This window comes from Neophocaena asiaeorientalis, unplaced genomic scaffold, assembly GCF_003031525.2.
Source record: "Neophocaena asiaeorientalis asiaeorientalis breed wild unplaced genomic scaffold, Neophocaena_asiaeorientalis_V1.1 scaffold86, whole genome shotgun sequence".
Classification (NCBI taxonomy): Eukaryota; Metazoa; Chordata; class Mammalia; order Artiodactyla; family Phocoenidae; genus Neophocaena; species Neophocaena asiaeorientalis.
In genome coordinates this window covers 1,867,308-1,883,783 of record NW_020175039.1, presented here as the reverse complement: position 1 = coordinate 1,883,783, position 16,476 = coordinate 1,867,308, and the positions used below count along the sequence as shown (strand labels likewise).

The 16,476-nt window shown below is 38.8% G+C and overlaps 1 protein-coding gene across 2 annotated transcripts in view; it reads left to right on the top strand.

Moving 5' to 3' along the window:
• ACSL3 (acyl-CoA synthetase long chain family member 3) overlaps nucleotides 1-12,638 on the top strand; it is an 80,726-nt gene extending 68,088 nt beyond the window's left edge. For both annotated transcript variants that reach the window (XM_024763173.1, XM_024763174.1), the window contains 6 exons: nucleotides 961-1,133; nucleotides 3,041-3,115; nucleotides 4,166-4,357; nucleotides 5,824-5,938; nucleotides 7,328-7,485; nucleotides 11,893-12,638. In XM_024763173.1, coding sequence (XP_024618941.1) covers nucleotides 961-1,133; nucleotides 3,041-3,115; nucleotides 4,166-4,357; nucleotides 5,824-5,938; nucleotides 7,328-7,485; nucleotides 11,893-12,050 — 871 coding nt within the window. In that variant the 3' untranslated portion in view covers nucleotides 12,051-12,638. The remainder of the gene's footprint in view (nucleotides 1-960; nucleotides 1,134-3,040; nucleotides 3,116-4,165; nucleotides 4,358-5,823; nucleotides 5,939-7,327; nucleotides 7,486-11,892) is intronic.
• Nucleotides 12,639-16,476: the final 3,838 nt, after the last annotated feature.

Below are 16,476 nucleotides of genomic sequence, written 5' to 3'. Positions count from 1 at the left end.
ATTGCCTCTTGGTCTTTTTTCAAAGTTATTAAAATACAAAACAAAACCCTTCCCCCTTTTTCATCTAGGTGGTAAGCAATCTTTTTAATTAGTGTGTTTTCAGAAACATATCAATTAGATGTTTGAATTGTTTTCTTTTTTAATTTACCAGATACTTCAACTTGAATTAGTGAAATTTTAAAGAGTTAAATTGCTGTATACAAATACATATACATCTTTAATGAAGTAAGCGAAAGCAAAAAATAATTTACTTTTCATACTAAATTTTATGAAGATACAGTAGGATTATTCAGTATTAATATAATATGTATTATATAATGATATAAAACTAATTGCTCTGACCATAAGCAGGGGTTTTCCATTACTATATAAAATTAAACCTGACAATTTTGAATTCAAATATTACTTGAAGTTCTCAAGAGAAAAATCACATGTTCTTGGCTGAATAAACTTGGTTGAATAAACATTTAGATTTAAGTAGTGGGTCAAGAGAGTCTCTTAAATTGGCTTTGTGGCCTTGGATAAGATACTTAATCTCAACATCTCATATAGGTGTACCTCGTTTTATTGCACTTTGCTTTATTGCGTTTCATAGATACTGTGTTTTGACAAGTGGAAGGTTTGTGGCAACCCTGTATAGTCAGATGGTTAGCATTTGTTAACATAAAGTGTTTTTTAATTAAGGTACGTACATTGCTTTTTAGACGTAATGCTGTTGTACACTTAATAGACTATAGTATAGAATAAACATAATTTTTGTATGCAACGGGAGACCAAAAAATGCATGTGACTTTATTGCAATATTCACTCTATTGCGGTGCTCCGGAACTGAACTCTGAATATCTTCACGGTGTGCCTGTGTATCAGAATTGGAAGATTAGGCTAAATGATTTGGAAAATCCCATTCAGCTTTAAAATTCTGTGATTATCTGATTGATTTTTCTTTTTTTTTTTTTTAAGCTTTATTTTCCGGAAAGTTCGAAGCTTGCTAGGTGGAAATATTCGGCTTCTCTTGTGTGGGGGTGCTCCACTTTCTGCAACCACACAGAGATTCATGAACATCTGTTTTTGCTGTCCTGTCGGTCAGGGATATGGACTCACTGAATCTTGTGGGGCTGGAACAATTACAGAAGGTTAGTGTTATCTACAAAGTGGTGTGTCCAACAGAGGCTGGGGTGCAACTCCAGGCACTTTTTAGTATGGGTTGTTTTTTGCAGATATATAGAAGAGCAGTTAAAATATTTGTGTAAATCCCAAGTAGTGTGATTATTGATAAGTTTTTAGAATGTATTAGGTATATCTCATTGTCAATAATTCATCTAGAGGAGTTTTCGAATTAAGACTATGGTAAAGACTATTATAGTATTAAAAACTACTTAGCTGGGCTTCCCTGCTGGCTCAGTGGTTGAGAGTCTGCCTGCCGATGCAGGGGACACGGGTTCGTGCCCCGGTCCGGGAAGATCCCACATGCCGCGGAGCGGTTAGGCCCGTGGGCCCTGGCCGCTGAGCCTGCGCGTCCGGAGCCTGTGCTCTGCAACGGGAGAGGCCACAACAGTGAGAGGTCTGCGTACCGCAAAAAAACCAACTGAACAAACAAAAAACAAACTACTTAGCTTTCTAGAAAAGAAGTTTTTGTCACAAGCATTGGCTGTATTGTGTACATTTATCATCTTATATCAGTTTTTAAATTTCTTTTTATGTAGAAAAACTAATGTGTATTTTCTAGTTGTTTAGGTATGTTTATTAAGGCTCAAATTCAGAAATGTTTATTGGGGTGGGTGGTCTGTGTTAAGTGCAACGAGAAACTAGATTCCGGTCTAGAGAATCTAATTTCCAGAGTTTATCATGGTGACGGGGTTGAGGGGGCAGTCCATTACCTGAGTGGTTCCCAGATGACTCCCCTAGTGCCTTATATGCCCTTTTATGGAAGAAAGGTACTTTGTTCTCCAGTGCTAGATAAAACTATGCTCCTCCTTTGTATTTTCTAGATACTGATAGACACTAAACCTCTTAACTTTTCATTTTCCCCTATTTACCTTGAGCGCTTTTGTGCACCATTCTTATGTCAGGTTTATCCTGCATTACTTCTGTATTTTCCAGTTTTCAGTTACGTTCTCTATATTTTATATATTTTGGGAAGCTGCTTCTAAGTCTTGTTTTGCACAAAATAGACAAGCAATCTTAAAAACATGCATATACGGTTCCTGAAGAGCCTTAATTTCTTCCATTTTTAAGGTTTCCATTGGATGTGTGATTAATCAGTTACGGTTTATGGTGTAAATAAGCCTGTAAAGTATTAAATATCAGCCTTTCATTTCTGATATTTGAATGCTCTTTGAAGAGGAAACATAATGCAGTAGTAGTTCACAATAGTGGTGGGTTCTTTCCCAGATCCTTGAAAGTTAACAATCTTAATCTCCAGTGTGATCTCTGAACTCTTACTATATGAATTAATGAAAAAATAGGGTGTGCTAGTATAAGCTGATGTGAGGGAAGCTTCAGAGATCTCAGTTTGAAATAGTGGTACATGGGAGAAGATTGGAGAGGTTATTTGTACTGCAGATCTGTTAAGTCTAGTAAGAAAGTAGAATAGGTGTAAACCATTGTGTTCCTTTATCCTTTAAGATAGAGAAGACAAACTCATGAACCAGGCAGCTACTTAAATGAGTGAAGTGGGCCCTGGTGTAAGAGAATGTGATGGTAAGGGATCTGGGGAAACTGGAGCAGGCCTGCACCGTCTGATAGGGGCTACAGTTGTTGCTGTGCTGGAAATGTGGGCCCATTGTTCTCGGAGATTCCATACTCTTTTGTAAAATGTCTTGATTTTTAAATGTCTATAACCAATTCGGATTAAAAAAAAAAACCAAAACATTTCAGTGTGGGCTACACAGCTTGCTTCACCAATGTGCTACTTCTGCATTTAAGGGTTCTCTGGGGGATATCTAAGGTTTGGGATAAATCACTGGTTTTTTGTAGTTTAAAAAAGTGAAGCGATTTATTAACTACTATAATCAAATACTTTTTTTCATTTGCATTTTAGTGTGGGACTACAATACTGGCAGAGTGGGAGCGCCATTAGTTTGCTGTGAAATCAAATTAAAGAACTGGGAGGAAGGTAATAACCTCTTTTAACCACAGAGCATTAATTTGTATAATATTAAACTTTAGAATTGTGCTTCATTTCCTTCCTTACTTTAGAGTGTAAAATCACCCACAAGTGCTCACTTTTGTCCTTTATAATAGAAATATTTTATCTAGAGCTATATGAATGCATTTTGCTTCTTTCAAAGATGACTTCAAAGAATTATAATTGTTTTTATTTGCTTACTTTATTACATAAATGCAAATAAGAATTATGGGAAAAACTTGAGAAATGTGCTAAATAAATAATGCCCATAAGTTACAAATGAACATATTTTGTAGAAACAAAATCATATAATTCATTCTATGAAACTGAAGATTTTTACCTGCTTTTTTCTTTTTTCTTTCCCTTCTCCGAGGGCTTCAACCCAAAATTATCAGAAGGAAATTTTTACTATAATTACATGAAAATGTATCGCTCATGCCATTTAAATACTAGTCACTTCTTAAAAATTTTAGATGACCCTATTAGCGTGTACATGTTATCTCTGATTTGTCTGGGTGCACTTTTCTTTTATGCAGAGAGTCTAAGGCTTGGGTGTCATTTTTCAGAGCTAGTGAAAATGTTTAATAAGCTTAAACATGGAACCATTCTGAAATTATCTGTAAGGAATAAATCTTCTAAATATATAGTAATTTGATTTTATACGGAGATTTATTCTCAAAATGCACAATTTAACACTTTTATCAATTACTAGTATGATATTTAAGAATCTCTACAGAATCCTTAAAGGAATTGACCATATGTAATTATTTTATACAGTAGATGTTGGATTTTTGAGTTTAATTTTTTCTTGGAATAGTAGTTTGAAAGCAGAAGTGCTTAGGGTTAAGCAGCTGAAAATTTGCAACTAGTTTTATGTTGATGAATTTTGTTCGTAGTGCCTGCCTTATTTCCTTTGGGAAACGCTGATTGGATCAAAATCAGATGTCCCTATTTAGAAACTAATAGTTTCAAATATTCACACGATGCACGCAGGGATAAAAATGTTGAATTAACTCTAAATTATTCTATGTTTGTTAGGTGGATACTTTAATACTGACAAACCACATCCTAGGGGTGAAATTATTATTGGTGGCCAAAATGTGACAATGGGATACTACAAAAATGAAGCAAAAACAAAAGCTGATTTTTTTGAAGATGAAAATGGACAGAGGTGGCTCTGTACTGGAGATATTGGAGAGTTTGACCCCGATGGTTGTTTGAAGATTATTGGTAAGCGAAGTAATACTTTTTTTCTTTAAGTGGATGTTTCCAAAATAGCTTTTCAAAAGAGAGACTATATATTTAGAGAAGCTGTTTAATAGTGTAAGAATTCATCTTTATGGAGTGTTGGTATGGTCTCTGCATTATCCCTGGAATATAAAAATGTACAATAGGGACTGTGTGGAATTTACAAGGCTTGACATATTATGAGGTCTCAAGGTCTGTTCAACAGCAGTGGTATTTTTTTTTTTTCCCCCTGCGGTACGCGGGCCTCTCCCGTTGCGGAGCACAGGCTCCGGACGCACAGGCTCAGCGGCCACGGCTCACGGGCCTAGCCGCTCCGCGGCATGTGGGATCTTCCCAGACCGGGGCACAAACCTGTGTCCCCTGCATCGGCAGGTGGACTCTCAACCACTGCGCCACCAGGGAAGCCCAGCAGTGGTATTTTTAATTACTACTAGATAATCCTTAAAGAGTCCAGTTCTTAATAGGGAATATTCATTTTTGTGAATTCTTTGCTATCTAGAGGTTATTAGGGCTCTTTTCCTGTCAGAACCATGTCCTTCCCTTGCCTGTGAGAGCTAAGGAAGGCCTGGAAGCTCAGTACTAGGACCTGTGGGTGAGAAATACCTTCCCTGCTTCTCCTTTTAGGTTCTTTCTCTCAGTTAATGGCACTTCTATCCCAGTCGTGCCATCTAGACACTGGCAGGAGATGAGAACCTCTTCAGTCAGCTCCCCATATCTAATCCATATCCCACTGCTTTACCTTATGACATATGCCTCAAGATCATTCTGTCTGTCCCTCCTGTGATCGTAGGTCAGGCCTGCACCTTCTGTCACCCTATTGCAAGAAATTCCTTTCTGTTGCTATGCTTACGCCTGCTGAATGCACCCTCTCGCTGCCACCACGTGATTACTAAACCCCCATCTCACTGGCTGCTTTCCTGCTGAAAACCTTTCCTCCTCCTATAGCTGCAGTAATTCAAGCTGGCACGGCTCTCTTCTTTGCCAGTGTTCTTCCACTTGGCTACTGCTCAGTCTTCCCTCAAGACTCAGCTCAGGCCTCACTTGCGGGAATTCTTTGAAAATCAGCACCTAGTACTACTGTATCGTATTAAAGTGATAACGTTTTTTCGTCCTGCTTCTCTTCAGGTAGAATGTGAGCTTTCAGATGGCATTGAGTATATTCTTGACCTTTCTGGTATTAATGTATACCAGGAACAGAACCTGTTCAGCAGAACATGCCTGAAGCCCTGATGATGGGGTCCCTTAATCAGAATCTAGTTCTTTAAAAGAATATATTTAGTAGTACAAAAATAAGGGCCTAATTTTATGTGTTTTTAATTTTAGCATAACTACTATAGTGGACTTAATTGATAGCAAATTACTTAGGGAATGGCCAATATTTCTATGCATTAAAGGTATAATAATATTGTCCTCCAATGTGCCCCCCTCCCGGCCTTGTTTTTGCGCAGATCGTAAAAAGGACCTTGTAAAACTGCAGGCAGGAGAATATGTTTCTCTTGGGAAAGTGGAGGCAGCTTTGAAGAATCTCTCACTAATAGATAACATTTGTGCATATGCAAACAGGTAAGAAAGTAGAATTTATGCTACTTTTACTTAAAACATTTGGTGTGCTGTTGGCATTTCCTTTCTATGCCGGCCTTCTTTGTAAAGTGATACCAAGAACTCTTCCTTCTTATCCATTGTCTCTGGGAACGGCCTGTTCTCATTACGGCCCTTAGCGATTCTTCCCTTGTGATGCTTGTCCCCTTATCTTCTGTCCCTGTTTTCTGTTTTACATCTCAGTGCGGTGTTCTGTGTGACAGGAAGGGGAAGGAAATAAAATCCTCCTCCCTGCTGCCTTGCTACCTGTCGCCCTGCACAGGGAAGCTTCCCACAGCCAGTCCAGAGGAGAGGCGAGTAAAGAAGGAATTTGGGGGTGGGGTCAGAGAGCAGTGCTCTGCTCCGTTCTTACTACCCCCTGTCAGTTTGAGCCTGCTTGGGACCCTAGCCAGGTGTGGGCTTCCGTTCCCCCTTAAGCCATGTTAAGCTGTGGCTTCATACATAGCATCTCGAGCCCACGATGATACAGAGGCAGCTGGGAAGGAGAGTTTAAAGTTAAAATCCCAGAAATGCACTCTTGGGAAATGTGTTGGAATTTCAGATTGACACTCTGATTACATTTTTTCATAACAGTATTGCATGTGGCAATCATTCTCCAGGGTTAATGATCGGATATTTTCTGGCCAGCCTGGGACCCTTACTGCAGCAGTTGACATAATGCTTATTATGAAAAGATAAAATCTGGTGTTAGGAGAACCAATTTAGAAATAGGCTTTGAGGTACAGCCCACTTTAAAGATTTACTACATTGGTTTATAAATGATTCTGCCCTTTGTTAGTCATGAAGTGTTTTCTTTAGTGATGCTACAGTTCTGGATTTTCATATGTGATATTAACCAGAACTGACCTTCTCCTGATGCCGCTGCCATTTCTTCAGGTCACTGCCTTCAGCGGGCATACTCAAGAGTTCCTCTAGAACACATATTCCCACGATAACAAAGGAAGAAATATGTATAATCACATTACTTTGATTTGTTGCCAAATTTTTTTAGAAAGTTTCATATCTACATTAACTTTCAGTTTTGTTTAATCTGTTGATGTGAATTACTGATTTTTTAAGGATGAATTTTCTGATTTTGTAATTTTCTTTTTTAAAAGCATAATTCATAGCAGTTATATACATAGTTGAAATTTATCATGAAATGTCAGGTTCAGGTTTCTTTAGCAGTGAATTCTGCCAGAGCACCGCAGCGCGTTATGAATCAGACAGCAAGCGTGGCGGTACCAGATACGCCCTCATGCGTGTTGCTTGGGATGGTGAAGAGCTGATCGCTAAATGTCAGCGTAGCCAGTTAACCGCAGTTAACGCGGTGTACGCCGTGTGGTGCCTTAACCAAGTTGCCCTTTATTTCAGTTATCATTCTTATGTCATTGGATTTGTTGTGCCGAATCAAAAGGAGCTAACGGAACTAGCACGAAAGAGGGGACTTCGAGGGACCTGGGAGGAGCTGTGTAACAGCTGCGAAATGGAGAATGAGGTGCTCAAAGTGCTCTCTGAAGCTGCTGTTTCAGGTGAGAGAGTGTTCAGCTGATTCTGAGAACTGAGATGGGAAGAGGCTACTTAAGCTTGCTTATCCTGTTTTTGCTACAAGGGCTTAGGTTACATTTCCTGCTTAGAAACTAATCATATTTTCCCACCATTAGTAGGGAGAAGAACGTACTTATCAGTCCCCCACTATAGCCCCTTTAGGGACACACAAATCATCCACGCCCACCACTGATGGACATGTCTCAGAATGTCCTCTTCTCAGCAGCTTCTGTTTTCTGGGTTGGCCCTTTCTCCACTCTTCTCAGCTGTTTCCAAGGCCCTGCTTAGCTTCCTGGACACCCCAGCCCGTAGTGAACCGTCCAGGACTCTTTGCTACACTGTTAGTGTGCTGGTAGTTGGTTGAACTCATGTGTCCTCCACCCCTTGTGCATATATGTGTGTGTGTGTGTGTGTGTGTGTGTGTGTGTGTGTGTTGAGGGGTGAGTGCAGAGAGACTTCGTTTAATGTTGTTGGTTTCATAAAAACAGCTGTACCTTCTGAGTCATGGGTAATATAAGTATGCATTTTTATTCTCCTTAGATATGTTATTCAAGATTATGAAAAATGTAAATTGCATTTATAGTTAATCAGACGAAATCATTTTGACCCTTTATTTCAACAGTAATTGTGTTTTGTAGTATGTCAGCTTGAAAATAGTTTCCAACTTTTTTAGGTAACTTGAAATCCTTGGTCTGATGCTAAATTGAGTTAATTAATGGATATGAAATTAGAAAGCTACATAATTTCTAAGTAAGGTAGAATACTGAAACAATAATTAAGCATAACTTAGAATTTATATGCCTTCTTGCTTTATTTTTAAATTTTATGTATATGTTAACAGCTCTGAGATATATTATAATTCACATACCAAACAACTTGCCCGTTTAGTATATACAATTACATAGTTTTTTAGTATATCCACAGAGTTGTACAATTACCATAATCAGTTTCAGAACACTGTCATCACCTCAGAAAGAAATAGCGTGTCTGTTAGCAGCCACTCCCCACCATACCTCGAACCTCCTAGTCCTTGGGGACCACTAATCTTTCTGTTTCTATAGATTTGCCTGTTCTGAAGATTTTGTATAAGTAGAACCATATAATATATAGGGTTTTGTGACTGGTTTCTTTCACTTAGCATGTAGTGTTCATCCATGTTTTCTTGTCGTAGCATGTATCAACACTTCATTCCCTTTTATTGTCAAGTAACATTTGGTTATCCATTCATCAGTTGACACCTGGGTTGTTTCCGGTTTTGGCTGTTAATGAATAATGTTGCTGTGAACATTTGTACGCAAGCTTTTGCGTGGATATACTTATTTATTTCTGTTGTGTAGATAACTAGGAGGAGAATTGCTGGGCCTCTGCTAACTTTATGTGGAACCTTTTGAGGAACTGCCAGGCTATTTTCCAGAACATATTTTTCTAAATATTTTCCAGACTGTTTTTAAAAATGGTGGCACCATTTTACATTGCCACGAATGTTGTATGAGGGTTCCAGTTTCCCCACATCCTTCCCAGCACTCATTATTGTTCATCCTTTCAATTTTAGCCATCCTGGTTAGTGTGAAGTGGCCTCTCCTTGTGGCTCTGATTTGTATTTCAGATGGTGGTTTATGATGTTGAGCATATTTTCATGTACTTAATGGCCATTGTATGTCTTCTCTGGAGAAATGGCTGTTCAGATTCTTTGCCCATTTTTTAAGTGAGGTTGTCTTTTTATTATTGAGTTGTATGATCTTTATATATTCTAGATGCAAATCCATTATCAGATATATTTTCTCCCATCCTGTGGGTTGTGTTTTTACTTTTCTTGATGGTATCTTTTGAAACACAACAGTTTTAATTTTTTTTTTTTTTTTAATGTTGAGCCTTCTTTTAATTTATTTTTATTTTTGGCTATGTTGGGTCTTCGTTTCTGTGCGAGGGCTTTCTCTAGTTGTGGCAAGCGGGGGCCACTCTTCATCGCAGTGCGCGGGCCTCTCACTGTCGTGGCCTCTTCTTGCGGAGCACAGGCTTCAGACGCGCAGGCTCAGTAGTTGTGGCTCACGGGCCTGGTCGCTCCGCGGCATGTGGAATTCTCCCAGACCAGGGCTTGAACCCACGTCCCCTGCATTGGCAGGCAAACTCTCAACCACTGCACCACCAGGGAAGCCCAGTTTTAATTTTTATAAGATACAGTTTATTTGTTTCTTTTGTTGCTTGTGCTTTTGGTATCACATCTGAGACACCGTTGCCTAATCCAAGTTACAAAGAAATAGCGCTTTGTTTTCTTCTAAGAGTTTTATAGTTTTAGCCCTTATATTTGGGTCCTTAATCCATTTTGGGTTAATTTTTATATATGATGTAAAGAAGGGATCCAACTTCATTTTTAAGCAAAATCAATATTAGGTTTACACCAGAGAAACAGAATCAGTAAGTTAAATATAGTAAGAAACTTATTGTAGGGAATTGGTTTACATGATTATTGGGGGCTGGCTAAGACAAACTTGGAAATCTGTAGGGCAGACTGTTTAAAAAAAAAAAAAAAGGTGGATTGGAACTCCTAGGCACAAGCCAAAGCCCCTGTCCACAGGCAGAATTGCTTCTTGTTTGGGGGTGCCTCAGCTCTGCTCTCAAGGCCTTTCAACTGACTTAGTCATATCTACAAAACCACTTTCAAAGCAACACCTAGATTAGTGTTTAACTGAATAACTGGGAACTCTAGCCTAGCCCCAGATGATGCATAAAACTGTCACAGCCCACCCTTTGTCAGCTTGGCACCCAGATACATTTCCTTACACCATAGTTAATTTCCAAGTAAAGACAGTAACACCTAACATTATACACCTGTTCTGAGTGCAACTGAAGATACATTAACCTTTTCCCCAGAAGTGGATGAAGACCCCTTGACTGATTTTTTTCTTACTCTTCTCCTTTGATATCCTGTAACTTAAATACTGTGATATAAAGTGAACTTATTAATATATTGTGATAAGAGAACAGGAGGGAAGAAAAGAAAAATATTTGCTTAACATATATAACAAGCATATTCACAACAAAATAGGGAAGAAATACTCATAATTATACTTAGAGTCCCCATTTCTTCACCTGCTCATTTGGTTGTAGCTGTGTTCATTTTTCTAAAACCTGGTCTAGATGATATCACTGTACTTAACTAACGTCATGTTGAGTCAGGTCATAGAGTGTGGTGCCGACTGGGCACTTAACAGCTGAATGTGGGCTTCCAGTGCTTGCCTGTGAGTCTCGCCACATCTCCGTAGTGTCAGACTCCTGTCCCTTAAGAACTGTGTCCCTGCCTTACTGCTTTTTCTCATAGTAGTTTTTCCTCTTAGAAACCACTCCTGACATATTTTTCATCTTTGAAGAATAAAAGTTTGTTATTTCTGTTTCTTTTTATAGGTTAGAGTTAATATATCATTTTTGTTCCCAAGGCACTTATACCTTTCAATTCAGTTCTTTTAAGGTATATACATTATTATGGCTAGGTGTTTACCTGTTTTCCGATAGTATACCAGTTGAGAGCAGAAACTATTCATTTTTGTATTTTAAAAGAATGTTTAGTAAAGCACTTTATACAGTATTTTTTTCCTGGTAAATATTTGTTAAATGAATGCTGGAAAAGTAAATCAGTCTTCTTAAGGGAAGGTGTTTCTTCAAAACTACATCTCTTTTCCCTGTCTTCCCCCCCCTCCCCACCGCCCCCTTTCAGTTTTCCACTGTTGAGGACCTACTTGGTATCAAGCAGTGTGGGAGAAGCACGGTAGTGAGGAGACATTCTTCCTCAGAGCTCATGGCGAATATCGTGGCTCAGTGACAAGATTCTGTTTAAACTTTATTATTTCTTAGTTTCTAAGGTGATTTTTAAAAATAAATTCAAAGAAAACAAATAGGTGTAAGGTAAAAAGTGACATTTCCTTTTCCTTAATCCTGGATCCTAGCCCCCTAGAAGTATGCGGTTTATTTTGGTGTGTACCCTTGTCGTACACATCTAGTTGCATATAAGTTTATCTAGTGTTAGAAAACAAAACAAAACTTCTTTTAAACCTAACAATATATTGCAGATATCTTAATATACCCATGCCAGATAGATCTAACTCATTTTTAGTGACTGAATGTTGTACGTTTTATGCCTGTATCATAATTTATCCAACTCCTTCTATTGATGGACATGTAGATTTTCTCAGCAGTTTTTTGCTGTTGTAATTCTCATACATAATCTGTTTCTTCTTGTATTTCTGAGGGATAGATTGTTTAGAAGTGAGATTTTTGAGCTGTTGGCTTTGCATTTTGATGAGTGCTCAAAGACTGAGGAAGTTAAATTATTTGCCAAGAATTTTAATTGTATATTTTTCATGACCTTGCATTTACATTTCTTTTCACCGTCTCAGCAAGTCTGGAAAAGTTTGAAATTCCAGTAAAAATTCGTTTGAGCCCTGAACCGTGGACCCCTGAAACTGGTCTGGTGACAGATGCCTTCAAGCTGAAACGCAAAGAGCTTAAAACACATTACCAGGCGGACATTGAGCGAATGTATGGAAGAAAATAATTATTCTCTTTCAGCATCAGTTTGCTGCAGGGAGCTCAGATCAAATAGGAAAATACTTGAAATGCATGTCTCAAACTGTGAGGCAGACTCCATTCCTCATATTAAACCTAAACTGTTATTTCTCATGACATCACCATTTTTAACTAACAGGATTAGTAAAATATTAAGACAGCAAACTTGTGTCTGTCTCTTCTTTCTTCCCCTCCTCCAAGTTACTTTACCACCTAGGACTGTACTTGTCAGCATGAGGACTTTTTTGAATCATCTTGGGGGAACAGTGATTTTAAAACCTCAAGTTTTTAAACATGATTTGTATGTTCTGTATAGTGTTCAGTTTGTAACTTTTTAAAGTTTGGATGTATAGAGGGATAAATAGGAAATACAAGAATTGGTTATTTGGGGGGCTTTTTTACTTACAGTATTTAAACATGCAAGGGTATGGATGTGAAATTATGTAAATTTCATTCAAATGCTTATGAATCAAATTGTTGAACAAAAGATTTGTTGCTGTGTAATTATTGTCTTGTATGCATTTGAGAGAAATAAATATACCCGTACTTATGTTTTAAGAAATTGAGACCTTGTGAATATATGCCTGACAGTGTCTTCTTTATATATTTATTTTATCTTAGAAAAAAAATTAAGTTTGGTTGGTCCTGCATGAAACAAAATAGCAATAGAGGGTTATGGTTTCATAGTAAAGAAGAAAACACAGCAGGGGTAGCACCAGTGGATCATTAATCTCTGGTAGTTTACCATCAGAATATCAGAGTCTTCTAGTCAGCTGTGGAAACTAGGAAACTAAAGTTTTAGAATTGGGCACAATTTGAAAAGTTAAGGTAGAATTAAAAAAAAAAGAGGATGGAACGTTATTCTTTATTTCATTGACTACATGTACATTGAGTTGTCTGTGTTTATGACATATTAGTCACGGATAATTATTCTATCCCACTCTACTTTTAGTCTAGCTGTTTAGTGATATATCTCATTTCCAAATTAGGATTATTTTCTTGGATAGTTTGCACTGAGTATGTCTGTCAGCCACTGTCAGTGTCTGTTGGCAGCTTATTGAAAAAGCACCTTATCTTTTCTACCATAACCTTTCTACACTAGAAAATGAAATAATTGAGAATGCTTCTAGGAATAGCATTCTTACTATGATACATGAGAATTTAACTTTATAATGAGGTGAGTTAAAATTTAATTTGCAGGTTTTTAATGTCAGTGTGGAAATTATTTGTGATTCTAAAAATACTGTATTATATATAGTACGTCTTTTCATATGTATTGCTTGTCCGTTGTTGTTTGGCTATTACTAAGAGTGATGTTCCACCAATTAAGATGTGTTTAGACTAGGATATAAAAAAATCACAGGTACCATGTTCTTCATGTCATATTAGTCATTTTCTTGATTCTCAGTTACTTTAGGCACCAAGAAGGCAAAACAAAACAAAAATACACATATGTGAAAAGGTGTGAATGTAGGTCTGCGTAGGGTAGTGGGAGTGTTGAGGACCTGTAACCCTGTAGTTTTTGGCCATATCATGAACACATCGTATTTGGAGATACTGTAATATGGTGTTTTTTGTTTTAAACTTTTCTTGTATTCATATATATATTTGTATTATGTTTTGAATGCTTTTCTTGTCATAGTTTAAGTTTTCACAGAGTTTTGAAAAACTGCCAAGAAGAAGTAAAAATAGGGAAAAATTAAATGGAGCCTCTCTAAAATGTTGTGATCTAAACATTAAAGTTAGCTTGGGTGGACAGAATTTGTTTCTGATGCTTTATGTTTAGAATTATTACTTGCTTTCAAATGACTTTTGGAAAGTATTTAGAAAAAACCATTCAGCGCTTCAAAGGAGAGATGTCAGTATAACTGTGACTTGAAATAGTGGCATATGAATATGTAGCTTATCACTGATTCAGAATAAAAGTTGTTTCTTTTCAGAAACATCTAATAAGACTGGCTTAATCTGTACATAGTCCCATTTTTCTCTCTGTCTCTCTTTTTTTTTTATAATTCCTTTCATTCCTAAAATACCAGATGCCAGGTGTCAGATGCCACAGCAGAATATGAAATTAAATAAGTAGAATCCCCTTTCCAATTACTTTCTAATCCAAACCATCTTTAGTGACTTGAAAAATAGTACGTTTTAATGTTATCCTTTCAAAAAAGGAAAAGTTGGTTGATTTGGGGGGGAAAAAAAACACCCAACAACTGTAATTTAAGAAAAATACTGGTTTAACCAGAAGATACTTGGAGGGAAACTTTCAGGAATTTCACAGTAAATGGCTAAGTCTAATTAATACACACGTCTGAAAAGAGGACTATAGATTCTAAAAGGATGTCTTCTGAGAACTGTTGTTTCCCAGAAGTAAGCTACATGAAGAGTTCTTGAATCTCTCCTGTAAGTCTAGCAGTTTACATCAGGTAGATTGGTGGCCACCTCTGTCCCGTCGTTCCCCCCCACCCCGCCCCGCCCCACATCCCCACTCCCCCTGCTGGTATTTCTTAGCTTAAACTTCATTAGAAAGTTCTTACTGACAACAGAACAAAACTGTAAGCGTTAGGTACTTTTTAATACTACTTTGTTTTTAAGTAATGGATTTGATATCTATGATCTCTAAAGTTTCTGATATTAAAACTCAGTATTTTGGGCTTCCCTGGTGGCACAGTGGTTGAGAATTTGCCTGCCAATGCAGGGGATACGGGTTCGAGCCCTGGTCTGGGAGGATCCCACATGCCGTGGAGCAACTGGGCCCATGAGCCACAACTACTGAGCCTGCGCCTCTGGAGCCTGTGCCCCGCAACGAGAGAGGCCGCGATAGTGAAAGGCCCGTGCACCGCGATAAAGAGTTGTCCCCGCTTGCCGCAACTGGAGAAAGCCCTCGCACAGAAACGAAGACCCAACACACCAAAAATAAAAATAAATAAATAAATAAAAACTCAGTATTTTGTTTTTCCAAAGAAAGAAAAGCTCTCTCCGTAAAAGTCAAACTTGATTTGACATTCCTGAAATACTCACTGAAAAGGGGTTAGGAGAATTGTATTTCTCGGCCTAGCAATTCACTTGAAGGGAGACGCTACTGGAGCTCTGTTTGAACGCGCAGGCTCAGCGGCCATGGCTCACGGACCCAGCCGCTCCGCGGCATGTGGGATCTTCCCGGACCGGGGCACGAACCCGCGTCCCCCGCATCGGCAGGCGGACTCTCAACCACTGCGCCACCAGGGAAGCCCGAGAAGCTCTGTTCTTGATGTGCCTGCTTTGCTAGCATTCTGTCCTCACTTGCCCTGAGCCCCCTGAGTCCCTCCCTCCCTTGGGCTTTGACGGCACAGGAGCCACACTGTCCGCCAAGTCAGTGGTGATCAGAGGTTTTCTGCGCGTAGAACATTCACATAGCTTGAAGGCTTGCATAGAGATGATAAATCAGAATTTGGCATTAAAATTTGTGGGGCAAAGGCAAGGTGGCAGCAATGAAACATCCAAATTTCGTGCCTGCACGGAGTCCTGGTGTCACGGGAGGAAGCTTCCTGTCTCTGAAACCGACCCCTCCCTGCCTTCAGCTGCTGTTCATGTTGGTTTCTGACAAGACCGGGTACCTTTATACTAACGTGAACTTCTATAAACGTAGGTCTTTGTGTGTAGTCTTGTAACTGTACCAAAACATACGGCAGCTTCAGTGTTTGGTTTGAATCAGTTTAAAAAGATTATTGTGCCTAATTTCTGTCATTAACGTCGCTCAGATTATTAAACATAGGTAGCTTAAGATTTCTGCCATATCAAATACACCTGTAATTTTAGGATGAGGTAGGTAGGTCTCTGTTGTCATGGAAAGATTCTTCGGACATATCCGTGTAAAAACAGCAGGCTGTGTACCTGTGTTGCCTGATTTTAAGTAATGAAAATACGTTAACCTTCAATCTGATTCCCCTCCAGCACTCCTGTCTCAGATTCCCTTCTCATTGGCCCACATGCAGGCACGCAGGCTACAAGGGCACGTCTGTTTAGAAACCACCTTTCACCCCAGGGTCTTGACATGGGACTGAGTAGCTGTTGCTTAACTTTTCTGAGCGGATTAAAGTGTTAAAATTATAACGAGGGATATGTGTGTCCGCATTTAATGTTACGTGCATTTTTCTAGTCAGTTCAGACTTCTCAAAACACTCTTCAGCAAACCCTTCCGCATCAGTGCCTTTCTTTACTGATGCCTTTGAATACTGTTCACTTTGGTGGGATTCATTCAGGGGCAACTTCTCCCATTTGGTGGTGGTTCAGGTTGGGCTGGAAAGGAAGAAGGGCAAGAAGGTGCTGATGTATAAAATACCAGCCCTAACAGCCCAGCAGTGTGTGCCCTGGAAGCCCCCTGTGTGGGTGCTGAGAGCTGGGCCTCTTGGTCCTGAGCTGCCCAGCCCCCACTCGGG